This window comes from Dipodomys merriami, unplaced genomic scaffold (assembly GCF_024711535.1).
Source record: "Dipodomys merriami isolate MVZ:Mamm:240054 unplaced genomic scaffold, mDipMer1.0.p SCAF_8, whole genome shotgun sequence".
NCBI classification, from domain to species: domain Eukaryota; kingdom Metazoa; phylum Chordata; class Mammalia; order Rodentia; family Heteromyidae; genus Dipodomys; species Dipodomys merriami.
In genome coordinates, this window is record NW_027206401.1 from 41,646,977 (window position 1) to 41,665,695 (window position 18,719).

Sequence of the window (18,719 nt, forward strand, 5' to 3'; positions counted from 1 at the left end):
AGGGGTGAGCCACCAGTGCCCTGCCTAGGTTTTACCTCTTGAAGGGTTCTACCTCAGTCCTGTTTTTGCTCTTGTTATCTTTGACAAAGGATTCCACAATTTTTGGGTGTAAGTCTAGACAGGACCACAATCTTCTTATTTATTCTTTCTGCTTTAGCTGGTTTGACAGGTGTGTGCCATGCCTAGCTTTTTCTGTTGAGACTGGCCCAGATTGGCCTCAAACTAAAATCCTCCTATCTTAGCCTCCTATGTTGGTAGGATTATAGGCATGAGCCACCACACCAGTTTCTTGTTACTTGGTTTGATATTCTAGAAGAGCTTTACATCTATGTCATTTTATCATGATCCAGTGAACATAGCATTGTTATCTTAACTGCATGCTTGCAGGTATAATTTTTTAACTACCTTAAGAGGGATAAGTTTGATTTTCACTATTATCACTGAAGTTCAGTCACTCAGTCAAAATGCAAATAGGCCTCAAAGTGTATCTCAGTAAAGGTCCTAGAACACTGTTACATGAGCATTAAAGAGAAAGTGTATATAGCTGAGGCTTTTGCTGGAATGTACAGAGTTGTGCCTTCAGTCTTCTCTCAGTCTACATCAATCCCCTTGCCCTTGGGAGCCTGTTCGTGCTGCTGCTGGACCGGGGCTGGCCCCTCTTCCTGTTACTGGAGTTTACCATGGGATTGCAGGTTTCCAGGCAGAGTTAGATACCCATGTCTACCTCATAGCCTCTTTGTCCTTTTGGACAAACAGAGCTGGGTGCTGGTAGCTCACACTTGTAATCCAACTACTCAGGAAGCTAAGATCTGAGGATACTGGTTCTAAGTCAGCATGGTGGCAGACTTTTATCTGGAAATAACCACCAATAAAGCCAGAAGTGGAGCCATGACTCTTGTACAGTAGAGCACTAGCCTTTAGAAAACAAGCCCTGAATCCAAGCTCCAGGACTTGCACAAAACAAAAACAAAACAAACAAACCATAAAACAGAACAAGAGTGGGGAGCTGTATTTCTATTCTGAAGACAGCTCCTCTTTTGGAGAAACACAGTTAATTGCTTGCTGCTGATGGAGATGGACTCCCTTTGTCCTTTCCTAGAACTCAGGATTTTGCACTTGCTGTGCTTATTAGGTTAACCATCTACTGCTTGATCTCCCTCCCTCCTTCCTGGAGAAAGTACTTGTGGGCTGGTTCCCTTGGAAAGTCAATCCTATAAGAACTCAGAAGAAAACCCTACTACATTTTTGGTGGGAGTGTAAACTTGTAAAACCTCAAAAGACTCCACATAGAGCTCCCCTATGACCCAGCAATCCCACTTTTGGGCATTTACCCAAATGTTCACAAACAAGACCACACTAAAGCTACCAGCACGACTATGTTTATTGCAGCATTATTTACAATAGCTAAGATATGGAACCAACCCAGATGCTCCTCAGTAGATGAATGGATCAAGAAAATGTGGAATTCTATGCCTCCATTAGTTAGGAAATGGAGAAAATTGGAGAAAATTGGTTAAGTGAAGTAAGCCAGGCCCAAAGAAACATAGGTCCCATGGTTTCTGTTTCTCTCTTATTTGTAATATCTTATTTGTAATAACTAGTATATGTCTGGGACAAGCAGAAAAGGTCAGATAAGTTGATGTTAAGCGAAATGAACCCCATTTGTGTCCCTAAATGCTTTTTTTTCTTCCTTGCTATTGTTTCTAAAGTATTTATAAGGTACAATGTGTGTTGTTTTTTTGCTTTGTATGTCCCTCCCTTGTGGTATAACCCCTGTTTTCTCTGTATTTGATGTTGGTATAATTTGTGGAGGGGAAGGGAAAACATGTTTATGTAGGGATACAGATTGTTTTCCATTGAAACAATGAGATGTACAAGACGCATGTCAAAAAATGAACTTTACAATTTAGGCTGGGGTAGGGGTGCAGGGGGGTGTAGTTGAGGAGGTGGGAGGGATGGGATGGTAGGGGAAGGACAAAGGAGGAGGCAACCAATGCTGGATGAGAAATGTACTCATTACCTTGCTCATGTAACTGACTCCTCTATCCAGTATGGTACCTTGCTCATGTAACTGACTCCTCTGTCCAGTATTTTTAGTCCAGTATTTTCATGTTGGGAGCCAACTATCTCACTGGAACATCTTGAGGCTGTTTCACCTTCTCACCCTGCCCTAAGTAACGACCACCTTTTCACCTTGCCCTAAGCAAGCACCCTACAGCTGCTTCGGCCAAAAAAGCTTCCTTAACGGCCAATGAAAAAGCTTCCTTATTCCAAGCATATAAATACCCTTGTGTGAAAAATAAAAATGGGCAGCTTGATCAGAATCCTTGTCTTGCTGTCATTCTTCGTGTCTCTTGTCCCTTCATTCCTTCTCGCTTAGGTTCATTGCCCTCGTTGAAGTCCTGTGGGTTGGGACATTTTCACAATAAAAACTTATTTTAAAAATGTAACTGTGACCTCTCTGTACAGTATTTTCACACAAAAAAAAAACATTTAGAACTCAGCCCTCTCAATAGCTGGGACTACAGGTAAGAAGGCGAAAATGGTGAAAATGAAGGACACAAACTCAGAATATATGCGATCAAAAACAGAATATATGTGATCATGACTTAGAAAGTGTATCCAATATAGGACAAAGTAGTCTGTGAAGAAGTCTGTGAAGTATGTCAGCATTGCTGGAGGTAGCAACAGAGGGAAGTTTGTCTGCAGGCATGTTGTTCATGTCTTGTCTTCAAGGCAAGTACCATGGTGATGGATTTTGTGCCTGTCCACTTGAGCTGCAGGACGAAAGGAAACTCAGGGACTGAATCGCACAGGCCAGCACTTGACAGTGTTGTTCCCATCCCTTCCTTCTGAAACTTTATCCCTTTACACACCCCTACATCCCACCTTCCCCCCTCCCCCGGCACCCTCATTTTTTTTAACCTCCCCACCCCACTCCTAGATGAGCTAAAAAGATTTCCTTAGAGCATCAATAAAACACAGAGCAGAGCTCAGTGACCACCTACTTGTTTACAAGTGGAGATGTTCTGCACTTCCACAAGTTTTGGTTGGGGCTGTCCTAGCGATACAGGCAGCAGTAACACAATATCGAGAAACAATTCATAGTATTTTTCTTGAGTCGCTGCCAGATATTGGCTCTTCTATTGGCTGCAGGACCTGGGATAGAAGAGATGCTGCCCTCCCCCTCTGACTCTGGGCCCTGGGTAGCCATTTCTGCTGCTGGTGTTTCTGCAGGACGAGGGAGGGTAGGGGTGCTGCCCTCCCTCTGTGCCTTTGGGCCCCTGGGGGCCCTTTCTGCTGCTGGTGCTTCTGCAGCACAAGGGGCTGGAGGGGTGCTGCCCTCCCCCTCTGCCTCTGGGCCCTGGGTAGCCATTTCTGCTGCTGGTGTTTCTGCAGGACGAGGGGGGGGAGGGGTGCTGCCCTCCCTCTGTGCCTTTGGGCCCCTGGGGGCCCTTTCTGCTGCTGGTGCTTCTGCAGGACAAGGGGGGGGAGGGGTGCTGCCCTCCCCCTCTGCCTCTGGGCCCTGGGTAGCCATTTCTGCTGCTGGTGTTTCTGCAGGATGAGGTGGGAGAGGGGTGCTGCCCTCCCTCTGTGCCTTTGGGCCCCTGGGGGCCATTTCTGCTGCTGGTGCTTCTGCAGGATGATGGGTGAGAGGGGTGCTGCCCTCCCCCTCTGCCTCTGGGCCCCAGTTGGATATTTCTATTACCCATGTTATTGAAGGCAGCTTACTGCTGTCCACTGTGTCCCCTGGGTCCTTCGGAATTGACCCTTCTGGGCCTGGGGCAGCCGAGCTGAGACCCTTCTCCCCTTTTTTACTCCTTGTCCACGTGTCATACAGTATCTGGGGAAGGGAATCAGCCCTGCTGCCCACCTGCCTCTCCTGCTCAGGGGCTGGGGACATCAGCTGAGTCGGTTGGTCCTTGGGGAATGTAGTTGCTGCAACTTCTGGAGCAGGGCTTGGCGTGCTGCCCTCAGTCTCCCTCCTTGTTTCAATTGTGCTGAGTCTCCAGAGGAGACAGTGGAGGCACACTGATTTGCTGCCTTTCCTGCCACACTCCTGCTGCTGCTCAGCAAGCGGGCAGGCAGCCCCGTGGTACCCAGGCTCGTTGGCTGTCTTTAATGATATTTTTGAGGACTGCTGCATAGGCGTGGGGCAAAGCGGAGACCCGGGAACTGGGCTCCTCACCACATCTTTCGCCTGATCTTGTTGCTCCTCGAGCATACAGTAAGTGGCCCTTTCCTTGTTAAATTTTCTGCGCAAGAGGGCTGCCCACACCAGCCTCCTATTGAAGCCCATATACGAGACCATGATGTGAATGATTCTAGGGTCCGGCTGGGTCAGATGATGCTGGCTAGGGATCGGTGAGGCTGCTGGTGATGTTGGTGTTTGCTTTAGCCAGGGGTGGCGTAGTACTTGCCTGATGGTTGGCCTCTTCTTAGGATTCTCCCTCATAAGATACATGAGCAATCCTCGGAGTTCAGGAGAACAGGATTTTCTTAAGTTGAATTTTCCTTGTAAAACTTGAATTCGCAGAATAGTCCATGATCTTCCTTTATAGGGCACGTTGCCCATCACCATAAAATAAAGTAATATCCCCAGGGCCCAGACATCCACCTTGGGGCCCTGGTATCTACGCTGCTTGAACAACTCAGGGGCCCAGTAGGCCATAGTGCCACACTCCCCATCAAGGTCCTGCCCGGGCAGAAATCGAGTACTTGACCCAAAGTCACATAACTTGGCTGTTCCTGTGCTATTCAGCAGGACGTTTTCTGGTTTTATATCTCTATGAGCAATTCCATTGTCATGGCAGTATTTGACCGCCCTCAGGATCTGTTCAAACAGAGTCCTGGCCTCTTCCTCCTCCTCCAACCTGCCCACCTTTTGCACGTGGTCCACTAGGTCTCCTCCATCCATGTACTCCATCACTACGTACAGCCGCTCCATTGTTTCCACCACTTCATAGAGCTTCACTATGTGCGGGTGCTCTACAAGTTTGAAAATTTGCAATTCCTCTGTGAAGTAGAGGCTGTCCAACTTGTCAAGCACCTTTATAGCCACGAGGGTGCCTGTGAGCAGGTGCTTGGCCAACTTGACAGGAGCAAAGCCCCCCTCACGGAGGGTCTTCAGCACCTGGTAGTGAGCCCTAAGGAGCTCCTCGGAGGAGGAACTGGCCTCAAGGCCCAGCAGGGCCCTTGCCTGTCTACGCTTCGTAATCATCCTACACAGCACCCTAGCGATGCTGTCTAGGGAGAAAATAAATGAAATCCCCCAAAATATATATCATATATATATATATGATATATGTGATATATATGATGATATGAACAAAGCCTCTGATCACTATAATAAATGTAAATGTACAATGAATGATAAAATGTGCTAACTATATCACTAAACAAAATCTAATATGTAAATATAGAAGGAAGGAATAATGAACAAAAAGCCTAAATGCTACTGATACCTAATAGAAAACAATCAAGTCCAAAAGTCAAAGCCTAATCACAATCCAAAAACACAATCCTGAAAATCCAAGCCAAGTCAAGAAACCAAATCCACACACAAGCAATAATCAATATGATCAATCCGCTAAACTCCAACCCTCCCACTACCTACGAAAGTTCACCTGTCACCACACAATATATATACAGGCATGGTTGTCGTTACCTTACAATGATGTCTGTGATGTCAGAGCCACCAAGTTACTGGGCTAGAGGATACTTTTAGAGGTGTGTTCCTGGACTGGCCTTGCACTCAGGGCCTGGGCACTGTCCCTTAGCTTTTACAAAGTTGGTGCTCTACTAGTTGAGCCACAACCCAAATTGTATCTTCTTGGTGGTTCTTGAGAGATTATGGGCTCAGGGATTTCCAGTCCAGGTTGCCTTTGTATTGGCATCCTCACATATGAGCCTCCTGCTTAGCTAGGATGGCAGGCCTTAGCCTTATACTTACAAGACACTTTGAGTTCATTATAATTTGAGTGCAGTACAAGTTTCTTAGTTGGTTATATAGATTGATATAGAATATTTCTGTCCATTGCAATCTCATCAGAGTGTGGGTGCTCATATCTATCATTCTAGCTGCTTGTAGGGTTAGACTTGGGAAGATTGGAGTTGGAAGCCAGCCTGGGCAAAATAGTCCATGAGAGCTCATGGCAAGGGAAGAAGCCAGCAAATGGGGTATGCCTCTCCCTCCCAGCTAAGCTGAAGTGAAAACTAGGATGGGATTCGGCTCTGCCTGCAACAAAAGCAAGTAAGTCATAGGGGAGCTCTATGTGGAGTCTTTTGAGGAACCTCCATACTACTTTCCAAAGTAGTTGAACATGTTTACACTCTCACCAACAATGCAGTAGGGTTCCCTCCTGGCCACATCCCCTCCACCATCTGTTACTAGATTTCTTGATTATAGCCATTGTAACTGGGGTCAGGTGGAATCTCAATGTTGTTTTGATTTGCATTTCTTTTATGGCTAGACAGGTTGAGCATTTCTTCACATATCTCTTGGCCATTCTTATTTCCTCTTCAGAGAAGTTTCTCTTTAGGTCTTTAGCCCACTTATTTATTGGGCAGTTGATTCTTTGAGGATTTTTTGTTGGGGGATTTAATTTTTTGAGTTCCAAGTATATTTTAGGTATGAGACCCTTGTCCGTTGTATGGCTAGTGAAGATCTTCTCCCAATCCATAGGCTTTCTATTGATCTTGCTAGCTATGTCCTTTGCCATGCAGAAGCTCTGCAGCTTCATGCAATCCCATTTGTCCAACCTTTCTTTGATTGGTTGTGTTTCTGGGTCTCTATTGAGAAAATTTTGGCCTGTGCCAAGGAGACCTAGGGTTTCTCCTATTCCATCTGTAATGTTTTCAGAGTATCTGCTTTGACTCCAAGGTCTTTGATCCATTTGGAGTTGATTCTGGTGCAGGGTGATACATAGGGACCTAGCTTTAGTTTTCTACAGGTATTTACCAATTTTGCCAGCCAGCACCGTTTATTGAGGAGGCTGTCTTTCTTCCATTCTATTTTTTTAGCTCAAGCCTATAATCCTAGCAAGTTATTAAGCCGACCAGCTGACAATTGCTGTTCCAGGCAGCATAGGCAGGAAACGCCACCGGACTCATATATCCAGTTTGCCACCTGAGAACCAGAAGTGTCACTGTGGCTCAGAGTGGAAGACTGCTGGCCTTGAGCAAACTGCTCTAAGAGAGAGCTCTGGCTCTGAGGTCAAGAGCAATGACACCCCCTCAAAAAAAATCCAAGGGAGCTCAGAGAGAGAGAGAGATGTATGTAGCTCAATAAATTCAGCCTTAAACACACTAATTACCAAGCCCCAAATCTAGTCAACAGTAGGGTGACCAGCATATGGGTCCTTCAGAAATGAATAATGACAATGCTTTCAGACAGACTGAGGAATTTATTTTTACCTATTGATCTGCCCTGACAAAAACAAATGGGATTCTCATGGTGAATTCCAGGTTGCTTTGAGCTTTTTCTTAGAGGTATGAAGAAGGGAGGTCCCTCTGGCAGAGTTATAGTAAGGAATGTTTCAGCAAAATGAGCCTCTTTTTCTTTGCTAAATAAAAAAGCAACTCACCAACCGAAACCATAAACAGTAGTGTATTAAGACATCAATTGCATTCAGTTGGAAGCTAATAACTTCATTCATAAGGATGAAACCTAGCTCCTGAAACATGAAACAGACCTTGACCAGCCCCTGCCCACACCTCATCCTGAAATGCTTTTTTAAATCCTGGTTTCCACCTTCCCCATGAGGAAGGCAGAACGAGGAGCTGACACTGATTTAAAGATGAGCACATTGAGTGCTAAGACACATGACCACAGCCCTCTGTGATCCTCCTCTGTCTCTCCAAGTCACACCAACCGAAGGATCTTGGAATGTCAGTTAACTGAAAAGAACCCCTCCTGCGAGTCACATCAAGTCCAGCTGAGGCTACCTGACAAACCGCTTTGATGTTGAGATCATCTCCACTGTGAATATGATGCAGTGTCTGGACTGAGAAGAGAGCACAGGGAGAAGGCAGCTCTGGTGAGAGGATGTGGCTTCATCTTTGTGGGTGCTGCTAGTGTCTGTCTCTCCTGTGTGGAGCAGGGTCCTCAGGTAGAGAGAAGAGACTGTAGGAATGGGGCTTGGCTAGGTCTGTGTGGGTTCTGACTGGCTGTAGCTCACAAATCTTCAGGACAGGCCTTACTAACATAGTTGAGTGGAAGTGGTTTTGTCCTTGTAGAGGCTAAAGGGAGTATCCCTAGTTCAGATAGGACCCTTACTTAGAATAGACCTTTGGGGCTTGGGGTGAGGTCCTTGAGCCTGGCAATGTGTGCCCACAAGCCACCAGCTCTGGTGTCCTTGCCTGTCCTGGGGGGGGTCTGTCCCTTAGGTACACATGTCACCAGCCCAAGTGTACACACCTCTAATCCTGGCAGCCTAAGACCTGCAGCATTTTTTCCCCTGAAACGTCCCATTAGATGCTACTTTAACCTCTGTAACATCTCAGACCTGCGCCCTGGAACTTTGTCTCTTGTCTCTTTGGCTATTCATCCCAACATTTTTTTTAATGTTTAGGCGGTTTTCATTTTTATTCTTTTTTCATATATATACATACACTCATGTAAAGATACTGTACAGAGGGGTTACAGTGTAAGGTAATGAGTTCATTTCCTATGGAGCACTGTTACACCTTCCTGTGTTTTCTCACCTACTATGCCTTCCCTCCCCATCTCAACTCCTCCCCCCCAAGATGTCAAGTTCATCTACAACATAGTGTCTTGTGAGTCTTATTGTTGTAATGGTTCATCCTTGTCCTTATATCAACATTTTGTTATTCCCTTTCCCCTCCCCAAATTATATAATATATATATACACACACACAAGATGGAAGGTACCAAAATCCAAGACACTGACAACAGGGGAAATACCATAGCGGGAAGAAGAACAGAAAATCACATAGTCCGTTAAAAACAACTACAAAGAAAAAACTCTGTGTCCATATTTTGGGGTTCATTTTACTTAGCATCATCTTATATGGTCATATGTACATTTAGTTCCTCAATTCCTCAAAAAAAATCATACACTTTGTTCAAACAGGGTTCATTTCAGGGATGCAAAGCTGGTTCAGTAAACTCAAATCAATTCATTCATCAATGAGAGCAAGGATAAGCACCACATGATTATCTCAATAGACACAGAAAAAAACATTTGACAAGATCCAGCACCCCTTTATGATGAAAGTTCTGGAGATATAATAAAGGCTGTGTATGACAAACGTACAGCTAGCATTATGGTGAAAAGCTAAAACCATTTCCTCTAAATTCAGGAATGAGACAGGATTTGACTCTTTCCATTCCTCTTCAACTTAGCATAGAATGCTTAGCTAGAGCAGTAAGACAAGATGCAAACATAAAGGGGATCCAAATAGGAAAAGATGAAGTAAACCTCTCACTTGAGCTTTTGTGCTCAAGGTTAGAGGTCTGCCACTTGAGTGACACCTCTGCTTGCAACTTTTGGGTAGTTAATTGGAGATAAAGGCTCTCATGAATTTCCCTTCCCGAGCTGGGAGAAGCGGTCCTAGATGTGGTTCCCCTCCACAATCCTAAGCTGGACCACAGTGGTGATGCTCAGTCTCACTCCCATTACAACTCTGTGATGCAAAGTACCCAAAAAGCAAGAATCTTTTGCACTTTGAGGTTTCAAGTAAATAAAAGTAAATAAAATCAATAGGGAGAAGATTCCTACAGCAAGGAATTTCAAATGGATGTTCAGGAGTGACAGGAATCTGCCATGAAATTTTCCTTGAATATATTGGAGACATATGTTGAAGGCTCAGAAGTAAGACAGGGGATATGAACATGACTGGTCATTTTATTCAAATCTTGCTCAATAGTTTGTTATATACTTCTCCCCCCACCCCAAATACCTTCTGTCTTCTGGCAAGGACCTAGACTATCTTTGCTGGCCAATATTCTCCAGACTCTTGATTTGCTATTTATGCCTCATCTTTGATAAATCAGTGTTGACATTTGAGGTACACACACAGGGTTTTTGTGGTATTCTTGATGATAGCATGTTGATATGGGTTTTCAATTACTGATGAATTAGACTTTTATGCCTCAGGCATCTCAAGCTCTGAGAAGGAAGTTCTACCCCCAAATGAAATTCCTAAAGATCAGGTACCAAAAGCTCTCTCTTCCTTGAACAGTATCTTATGTTTCTTATGACATTTTGGTTGCCATGGTGATAGTAAGGGGTGAAAGCCTGAGTACAAGGAAGGGGTGGTGAAAGATTTTCTTTGAGTTAGAAGGAAATTTAGCCTTTAGCATCTTTGGACAAAGATCACTCTATCATGTTATGGAAATTTATCTGTGTTGCTGGTGCATATTCCACATGAAATTATAATTAAGTTATAATTAAAGCACAAGTACACATTTAACATAGTTGGCCCTCAACATATTACTTTCACTCAGTTTCATCTCAACCATCATTATCTGATTCTATTGATTTTTTGTTGCACTCTTGAGTGCTAAGATTCTGGCAAATGTATGCCCCAATACAACAGTTTTGACTGAGAAAGTTTTGAGTGGCTAGGTATTACGTGGGGGTTTCCTCTGGCTTTTTTCCTTCCCAGATGATTATGACTGGAGGCTATACAGTGCCCTCTCTAAACAATTATGCATTATGAAAAACAAAGAGTAGCCCCCTATATCGTCTGCTATTTTAATTTAAGATTTGGGATGTGGGGATTGGAGAAAAGTTGGCTTCGGTTACATTATAGCCTCTGTAAAACATCCAAGAGACAAAGGAACTGAATATCAGTTTCAGAAACAACTTTGGTTACAAGGTGAAGGTAGACCAGAAAGCTTAGTTATCCTTTGTTTTCTGAAAATATTTTTTCCCCACTGTCAGCTAGGAGAGAGAGTACATTGCCAATAATTTGAAGAAGACAGTTTGAATTTTGCTTTTCCCTGGGTTTGGAGAGTATTATTTGCATATGCAAATAATTTCATTCTATTACTCTCAATTTGGCAGGATAAATAAGTAAAAATAAAATATATATTGAAGAAATCCAATATACCTACCAGTCTTTTTTTAATCTTTTTTTTGTGTGCAAATACTGTACAGAGGGGTTACAATTACATGGGCAAGATAATGAGTACATTTCTTATCAAGCATTGTAGCCTCCTCCTTTGTTTCCCCTTCCCATCCCTTCCCATCTCCCCCCACACGCTCCCCCCCCCCGCCAAAGTTGTAAAGTTCGTTTTTCCACATAATGTCTTGTACATCTCATTATTGCAGTGGGTCCACCTGTATCCCTATTTAAACAATTTGTTTTTTCCCTTCCCCCCACAAAATATACCAACATCAAACACAGTGAAAACAGGGGTTATATCGTGGGGAGGGACATACAAAGAAACAAAAAATACCTTATAAATATGTTAGAAACAATCTCAAGAAAGAAAAATCATTTGAGGGATGGGAAGGGGAAACAAAGGAGGAGGCTACAATGCTTGATAAGAAATGTACTCATTATCTTGCCCATGTAATTGTTACCTCTCTGTACAGTATTTTCACAAATAAAAAGAAAAATAAATAAAGAATTATGTAAAATGTGATTGCTTTAAAAAAAGAAAAAAGCATTTGAATCCTTATCTTGGGGTTCATTTTGCCTAACATCAACTTATCTGACCTTTTCTGCTTGTCTCAGACATATGCTAGCAGTCTTGATTTATTTTCTTTATTATCATAGAGAACTGGAGAAATCGTAAGTTATTTTCCCCTCTAGAACTCAAAACCCTGTTTCCTCAACATCTGTTAGAATTGTTTTTTTTTTTTTTTTTTTTTTTTTTTGCAAAATGCCAGCCTCAGTGTTCATTTTTATACATGTTATAGAAGTTCATAGAATTTAACAAATTATTTATTCATTGCTTTGTGTACCTCAGGCTTTCTAGACAGCTGGTTCTCAAAAGGACTCCTAAAGGAACTGGAGTCACACAGACATTTCTCGGCTTTAGCCCAGAATAAGAATAATATTACCTAGATATTGCTATTTTTATTCTATAATGAGGACACTGAGTCTAAAATTATACACCGTTCTGAACTATTACATTTCTGGTTCACTTTAACCTCAATAAGGGCATCAGATTTTCCTGGAATCAGATTCATGCAATGTCTGTTTCAAAGCCATATATGGCTTGCTACCATTAGAATTCAGTCTTTATTTCTTATTATGAGAGAGCCCTCTGGCTGTCCAACCAGCTGTAAATTTTTGCCAGTTCTGAATAAAGATTTCCAAGAATAATGAGTCATTGTTGACTTGATGAAGAAAATGGAATTAAAGTAATTTACATCTGTGCTGACTATCCTTTAAAGTTTTTGAACAAATGTGGGGGAAGTGAAAAAGATGTAAGGCAAAAAATGACTGTGGCTTTCTAAATGTGCAGGAGTAGTTGAAAAAGATTAGTGCTATCCTAATGTACTCTTCTGTAAATGAAATGAGCAAAAGGTTGTGTCTTTGCTAGTGTGACTAACTGGTAATTAGAACTCCTACTTAGTTTTAAGAACTTCCCGAAGAGATTGGATCCCCCAAATAGATAGATCTGTCCCTGCTCTGTTTCTCAACACTCTCCTGCCCAAAGAAGATGGTGGAAGTTTTGGCTTGGTAGGAAGGTAATCTGAAGATGGTTTTCTAGATTTAAGATGCCTGGCTCAATGCAATCATTGAGTTTCCTGTGCTGGAAGCTTTGTCCCTATTGTGGTAGTATAAGGTAGGATTTTTATGAGGTAGGAGGGGATCAGGTCATTGCAGGACATGTCCTTCAGAAGGGCTAAGTGCTAGTGTCTTGGAGTGAGTTTATTCTGAATAGATGAGTTGTTAGAAAGCAAACCCCACTCCGTATGTGGTCCCATGTCATGATGCAGTCTTCATCAGAGGCTGAATCTACAGCTGCCTGATCTCAGAGTATGAGAAAATGGACCAATCCAGTGAAGGTCATCTCTGACCTGAAGCTGACTTTAAGGCCTAGAAAGTGGTACCTTTCCTTGATTTATCAAACTACCTGGGCACAGACTCCTCCACAGAGCATCAGTAAAGTAAAAGAATCTTTTGCAAATTACCATTAAAGATCACCTTTCCCAGATGTTTTGAAGAATCTTTGTCTGTGTTTATCCTTTACCACCTGGAGACCTTCTTGGGGCTCATCTGCCCAAGTGTCTTGCAGTTGCCTTTGTACCCTGGCCCATCACATGATGCACTTTTCTTAATCAAATGGACAATCAATATTTGAGCCAAATCAGTCAAGATATACATTTTTAGCCTTTGATCTTTCTATATGTTTAAAGTTTTGTTCTTTTGTTTAAAATGGTACATTTACTGTGCAGTAAAATTTTGGGAGGGATCATAGAGTCTTGGGAAAAGACTCCAGTGAGCTACAAGGTCCAGGGCCAATGGGCTTCCGCAAAAGTGGATTTATGCATGCAAATTCAGTCAGTAAGCATAAAACCTCCTCAGCACTCAGACTTACTCCTCTCAGGAGCATGGGCCACAGACTTCTGAGTGAGGTTTTCTGGTGGATCCCCACACATGCTCCTTGAGGTATGAGACAATTTGGCTTAATTTTCAGCAGAAAATACTGTTCTGAATAGATTATTCAAATAAAAATTTCCATTTGCACACACTAGAAACCTTATCAGGGGATTTTGCTTCCTAAAGAAATTTAGAAAAATATTTGCACTGATTTCTCATTAAAGTAAAACATGTAAAAAAAACCCTATATGTTTCTAAAATTACAGATTATAAATCATCAGAGAGAGAGAGAAAAAAACTGGTATTTTTTGTGCATGCCAAATATAAGCTGGAAAGCACCTTCATATTTTCAGAAGTCTGCAGCTGAAACACAGAAGAAGAAAAGGTGTAAGACATCGATAACGAATGTTTAAAAACTGATCAATCTTTTTGACAGAAAAGGAAACCTGGTAACTGTATTTTTGCTCCTTCATTAGATAAATGATCCACCCAAGATGTTGAAAAAGACCATTTGGTGATGGGTCTCAACTAGCAAGGAATAAAATTACTTTAAAAGGTAGATATATTTGCATAAGAAATTTGACTTTTTCGTTATGTTGAAAAACAAGCTTTACAACTTTGGTGGGGGGGGGTAGGGGGAGGGAGAGAGATGGGAAGGGATGAAAAGGGGAAACAAAGGAGGAGGCTACAATGCTTGATAAGAAATGTACTCATCATCTTGCCCATGTAATTGTAACCCCTCTGTACGGTATTTTCACAATTAAAAAAATACTTTAAGAACAAACTAAAAGAAAAGAAATTTGACTTTTTAAAAATCAGTCTACATAAAATTAATTTAAATTCATTAATGTATTTATATTGTGTTTAAGTAGTTGTAACAGAGAATTGCCATTTAACAAAACAGTTTATGAATACGATGCACCACGATCAATGTCACCCTTTTTAACATTCTCACTCATCCCTCCCCTACCCAATCTTTCCCTCATCCTTCTTAATATTGTAGAATGTACATTCAGTTACTGACTTCATTCTTCCCATCTTCTCTTTATTTGTCTATCCTTTGTCTACCCTTGACCTCACCCTATCCCTTTAGAGTACCTGCTTCCATGGTGTTTATTTTGTCGAACTTGTCTTTGCATGCCTAGGGTATTACATTTTTTTGGTTCTCCCTATCATAGTTAGGTTATAGAGTTGTATATATTTGCATTTTTTTTGTGCTGGTACTAAGGCTTGAGCTTAGGTCCAGGGAACTGTCCCTGAGCTTTTTTGCTCAATGCTTAGCATTCTCCTACTTGAGCCACAGCTCCACTTTGGGCTTTTTGCTGGTTCATTGGAAATAAGAGTTTCCTAGACTTTCCTCATGGACTGGCTTTGAATCTTTATTTTAAATATATATATTTTTTATTGTAAAGATACTGTACAGAGTTACATGAGCAAGGTAATGAGTCCATTTCCTATTGAGCATGGTTACCCCCTCCTTTGTTTTTCCCCTACATCCCTTTCCTCTCCACCTACCCAACTCCTCCCTCCCCACTCAAAGTTGTAAAGTTTGTTTTCAACATAGTGTCTTGTATATCTCGCTGTTACAATGGGTCAACCTGTATCCTTATTTCAGCATTTTGTTATTTCCCTTCCCCTCCCCAAATTAGAAAAATGCATATACAAGGTGCTGGACACCTTGATCCTCAGATCTCAGCCTCCTGAGCAGCTTAGGATTACAGGCATGAGCTGGTACTTGACTCTTGAAAATGACTAATTTTTATGTCTAAGAGTATGATGACTATGAAATGTGACAAACAATGGAAATAAATCTTAACAGGTCATGGAAGAAGAGAACCATGTTGTTCTTTCAACCTGATATACAAGGAGACATTGTCCACAGAAGGGCAAATGTTTTTGTCTTAAGATAGCATTTTAGGCTGCAAGAGGATTCTATTTCAGGACACTTTGTATCACTGTAGGTCTGGAAATGATGTCCACACTCCAGAGCCCTACTGTGAATGTTATTCATGCCTGTCCCTGTGGGAGAAAATGTTTTAGTGAAGGTTTAAGAAAAAAAAAACTAAATGCTCTGTGTAGATAAGTTTTAGGTCTTGGTGTTTCTATCTTTGAAAGTTACGTGGTCTATTTCTGGAATAGAGAAAACAATCAGTACATTCTTTTGAGTGAATAAATGAGTCAATGAATGAATAAATGATAAACCCATTTAGTCCCTAACGGAATTCAACATGTATCCTATCTAGCATTGATACAACATGCCTTGAAATTGTCAGGGTTGTCAAAAGGAGACCACCATATGTTTCAGGTCGAAAAGAGTTTATTGCAGTCTTCACTCTAGAGTAGTGTGTAGCACAGTGGCAAAGAGAGATTGCATAGGAAAGGGCCAGAAAGAGGTGTGACAGTATCGGATGAGGAAATGACCCCAGAGATTGTCCTTTTGCTGACTCACAGTCAGATGATTGACAATCAGGTGATTGACAGCCACAAGTGGTTACCAGCTTCAGGCAATTAATTTGTGGTAAAGCTACACATTGTCCTTCAAGAAAGGGGACTGGGAGAATAGGGTTGTTCCAAACAGTTTGCATTTGTATTTCTTTGATGGGGAATGATGTTGAATACCTATTCACTTGTACATCTATAGAAGGGAAAGAGCACCACGGAAGACCTCGCAGAAACAGTACAGTCAAAAGAAAGTCTGTATTACTGGGCACAGGACTACACTGGACAGTTGGAGTGCCCAAAAATGTGCAGTCCCCAGTCTGGTCTCATGGCCTCTTTTAAGGCAGAAAGCCCATCCCCCCCCCTTACTCACTCAGGGGAGGGAAGTAACTAATGGTTCTTTCCTGCAGGTGCAAGCCAAGCATGATGTTACAGAAGCTAAAACAATATTGTAAGTAAGCATGAGCGGGCTAAGACAATGCTGTATGCCATCATCAGTGAGGTAATCTGATAACTATAACTATGACTACTACTATGATCACTTCTATAACTCATTACATAATCATTTTCACAACCTGGCACTATGGTTTGCTATCTAGGAACAGAACGAAACAAGGCTACATATACCTTTAAATGTAGAACTATGAGTAAATAGTTTCATGGTTGGGGGTGCAGTCCTCTATAAGATGGAGTCATAAAAACAAAATGGAGTTATAGAAGCTAAAAGTAAACTCTAAGGTGGTGAAATTTTATGAGCCTTATAACAACTGGGCCATTTGGGTAGTTTTTGCAAAGTCTCTTCAGATTTTATAATCCTTGCTACTCAAGAGACTGAAAGCTGAGAATTGCGGCTGGAAAAAAAACCTGGGCAGACAAATCTGAGAGACTTCTCTCTTCAATTAACCAGCCTGTAGTGAAGGTGAAGCTCAAGTGGTAGAGCACCAACCTTGAGCAAAAAAGCTAACGGGAGAGTGTGAGGGCCTGAGTTCAAGCCCCAATACCAGCACACACACACACACACACACACACACACACACACACACACACACACACACACACACACACACACACACACCCCACACACACATTGTGACTGGCAATTAGCAGACATTGTTGAATAAAGGCAATAAGAGTAAGTAAAACTGGCTTTACTTATAAGGGTGTGTGTGTGTGTGTGTGTGTGTGTGTGTGTGTGTGTGTGTGTGTGTGGCTGGCCACAAGCAATGGCTCTCGGAAGCAATCAGTTTCTATAGTACACTTAAATTTTGGGGATTTTGAAAATATCAAGATTTAAATTCTAAACACAGCTGGTTATATTTATGATAGAAGTACTTTGTGATTTCACATTAAATATTGGTTCATTCAAGCATTTAAAGTACTTATCATCACAGTGTCTGGAAACCCAGAAAGATTTTAGACTAGAATACAAATTGTAACATTATCTTTCTTTTATACATATATTAGATTTGATGGTCTAAGCACAGGATTTACTAGCTTTTTTAAAAAAAAATTCTAGACTACAATATGTTTTCTAATCCTGTGGTATAAATGAGATTTTGAAAATATGAAAACATTTCTAAAGTCCACATCTAAGGCTATCCTATAATTTATTAAATATTTTTCTAATTATGAAAGTAATAGCCACACCATTTTGTGGATTTAGGAAAAGATGACAGTCTATTAAAAAATAACTTTAATTGGGCCAAATCATGTCCACTGGGACTCTCTGGCTTTATTACTTGTACACATGTCTCTATGTGTTTATCCAGACATGTAATGCATGTGTGTGGATCAGTGCAATACAGACATGTTTACTGTATACTTTCAGTCATAGCATGTGAATGACTGGAGGATTATTTGTGTAAATACTTGTATACAGAGAACAGTTTTTACTATGTTTTTGCTTTTTTGTTTTTAATATATATGTTTCATTGTAAAGATACTGTACAGAGGGGTTACAGTTACATGAGTACGGTAATGAGGACATTTCCTATCCAGCATTGTTACCCCTCCTTTGTTTTTCCCCTACCATCCCTTCACTTACCACCTCCCTAACTCCTCCCTCCCCCACCTCTCGAAGTTGTAAATTTCATTTTCAACATAGTGTCTTGTACATCTTGTTGTTACATGGGTCAACCTGTATCCTTATTTCAGCATTTTGTTAGTTCCCTTCCCCTCCCCAAATTAGAAAAATATACAAGATGCAGGGCACCTGAGTCAAAGAGAATGAAAACAGGGGTTATACCATGGGGGAAGAACATACAAAAGAAACAAAAAAAATCACATAGTACATTATAAATAAGTTAAAAACAATAGCAAGAAAGATAAAACCTCTTGTGTCCCTATCTTGGGCTTCATTTCATTTAGCATCATCTTATATGGTCATATGTACATAGCTTTTGACCTTTTCTGCTCGTCCTAGACATATACTAGTTATTGCAGATAAGGAAACCATGGGACCTATATGTTTCTTTGGGCCAGCTTACTTATCAAGTCTTTCTACTTCCCTAACAAATGGGGCAATGTCATACTTTCTGTTGGAAGCATAGAATTCATATTTATGTTTGTGTGTGAGTGTGCTTATGTGTGTCACATTTTCTTGATATCCATCTACTGAGGGGCATTGGGGTTGGTTCCATATCTTAGCTATGGTAAATAATGCTGTTATAAACATAGTTGTGCTGGTATCTTTAGTATGGTCTGGTCTTGTTTGTGATCATTTGGGTAAATGCCCAAAAGTGGGATTGCTGGGT

The 18,719-nt window shown here is 41.5% G+C and overlaps 1 protein-coding gene and 1 long non-coding RNA gene across 3 annotated transcripts in view; one reads left to right on the forward strand and one right to left on the reverse strand.

The window, feature by feature from the left end:
- Nucleotides 1–2,610: 2,610 nt before the first annotated feature.
- On the reverse strand, nucleotides 2,611–5,550 carry LOC138819025 (sperm motility kinase 4A-like). Its single transcript, XM_070010157.1, has 2 exons — nucleotides 3,009–5,550; nucleotides 2,611–2,777 (listed from the first exon to the last, which is right to left on the reverse strand). Exon 1 carries the CDS (start codon nucleotides 5,219–5,221, stop codon nucleotides 3,062–3,064), a length of 2,160 nt encoding a protein of 719 aa, XP_069866258.1. The 5' UTR covers nucleotides 5,222–5,550; the 3' UTR covers nucleotides 2,611–2,777; nucleotides 3,009–3,061.
- A 2,377-nt stretch (nucleotides 5,551–7,927) lies between these two features.
- Nucleotides 7,928–18,719, forward strand: part of LOC138819178 (uncharacterized) — a 39,417-nt gene continuing 28,625 nt past the window's right edge. Inside the window, exons 1-4 of one of the 2 annotated variants that reach the window (XR_011369342.1) lie at nucleotides 7,928–8,039; nucleotides 13,794–13,914; nucleotides 14,004–14,083; nucleotides 16,377–16,468. This is a non-coding gene — a long non-coding RNA (uncharacterized lncRNA). Of the gene's footprint in view, nucleotides 8,040–13,793; nucleotides 14,084–16,376; nucleotides 16,469–18,719 lie in introns of both variants that reach the window. The other variant, XR_011369341.1, reaches the window with a different exon arrangement.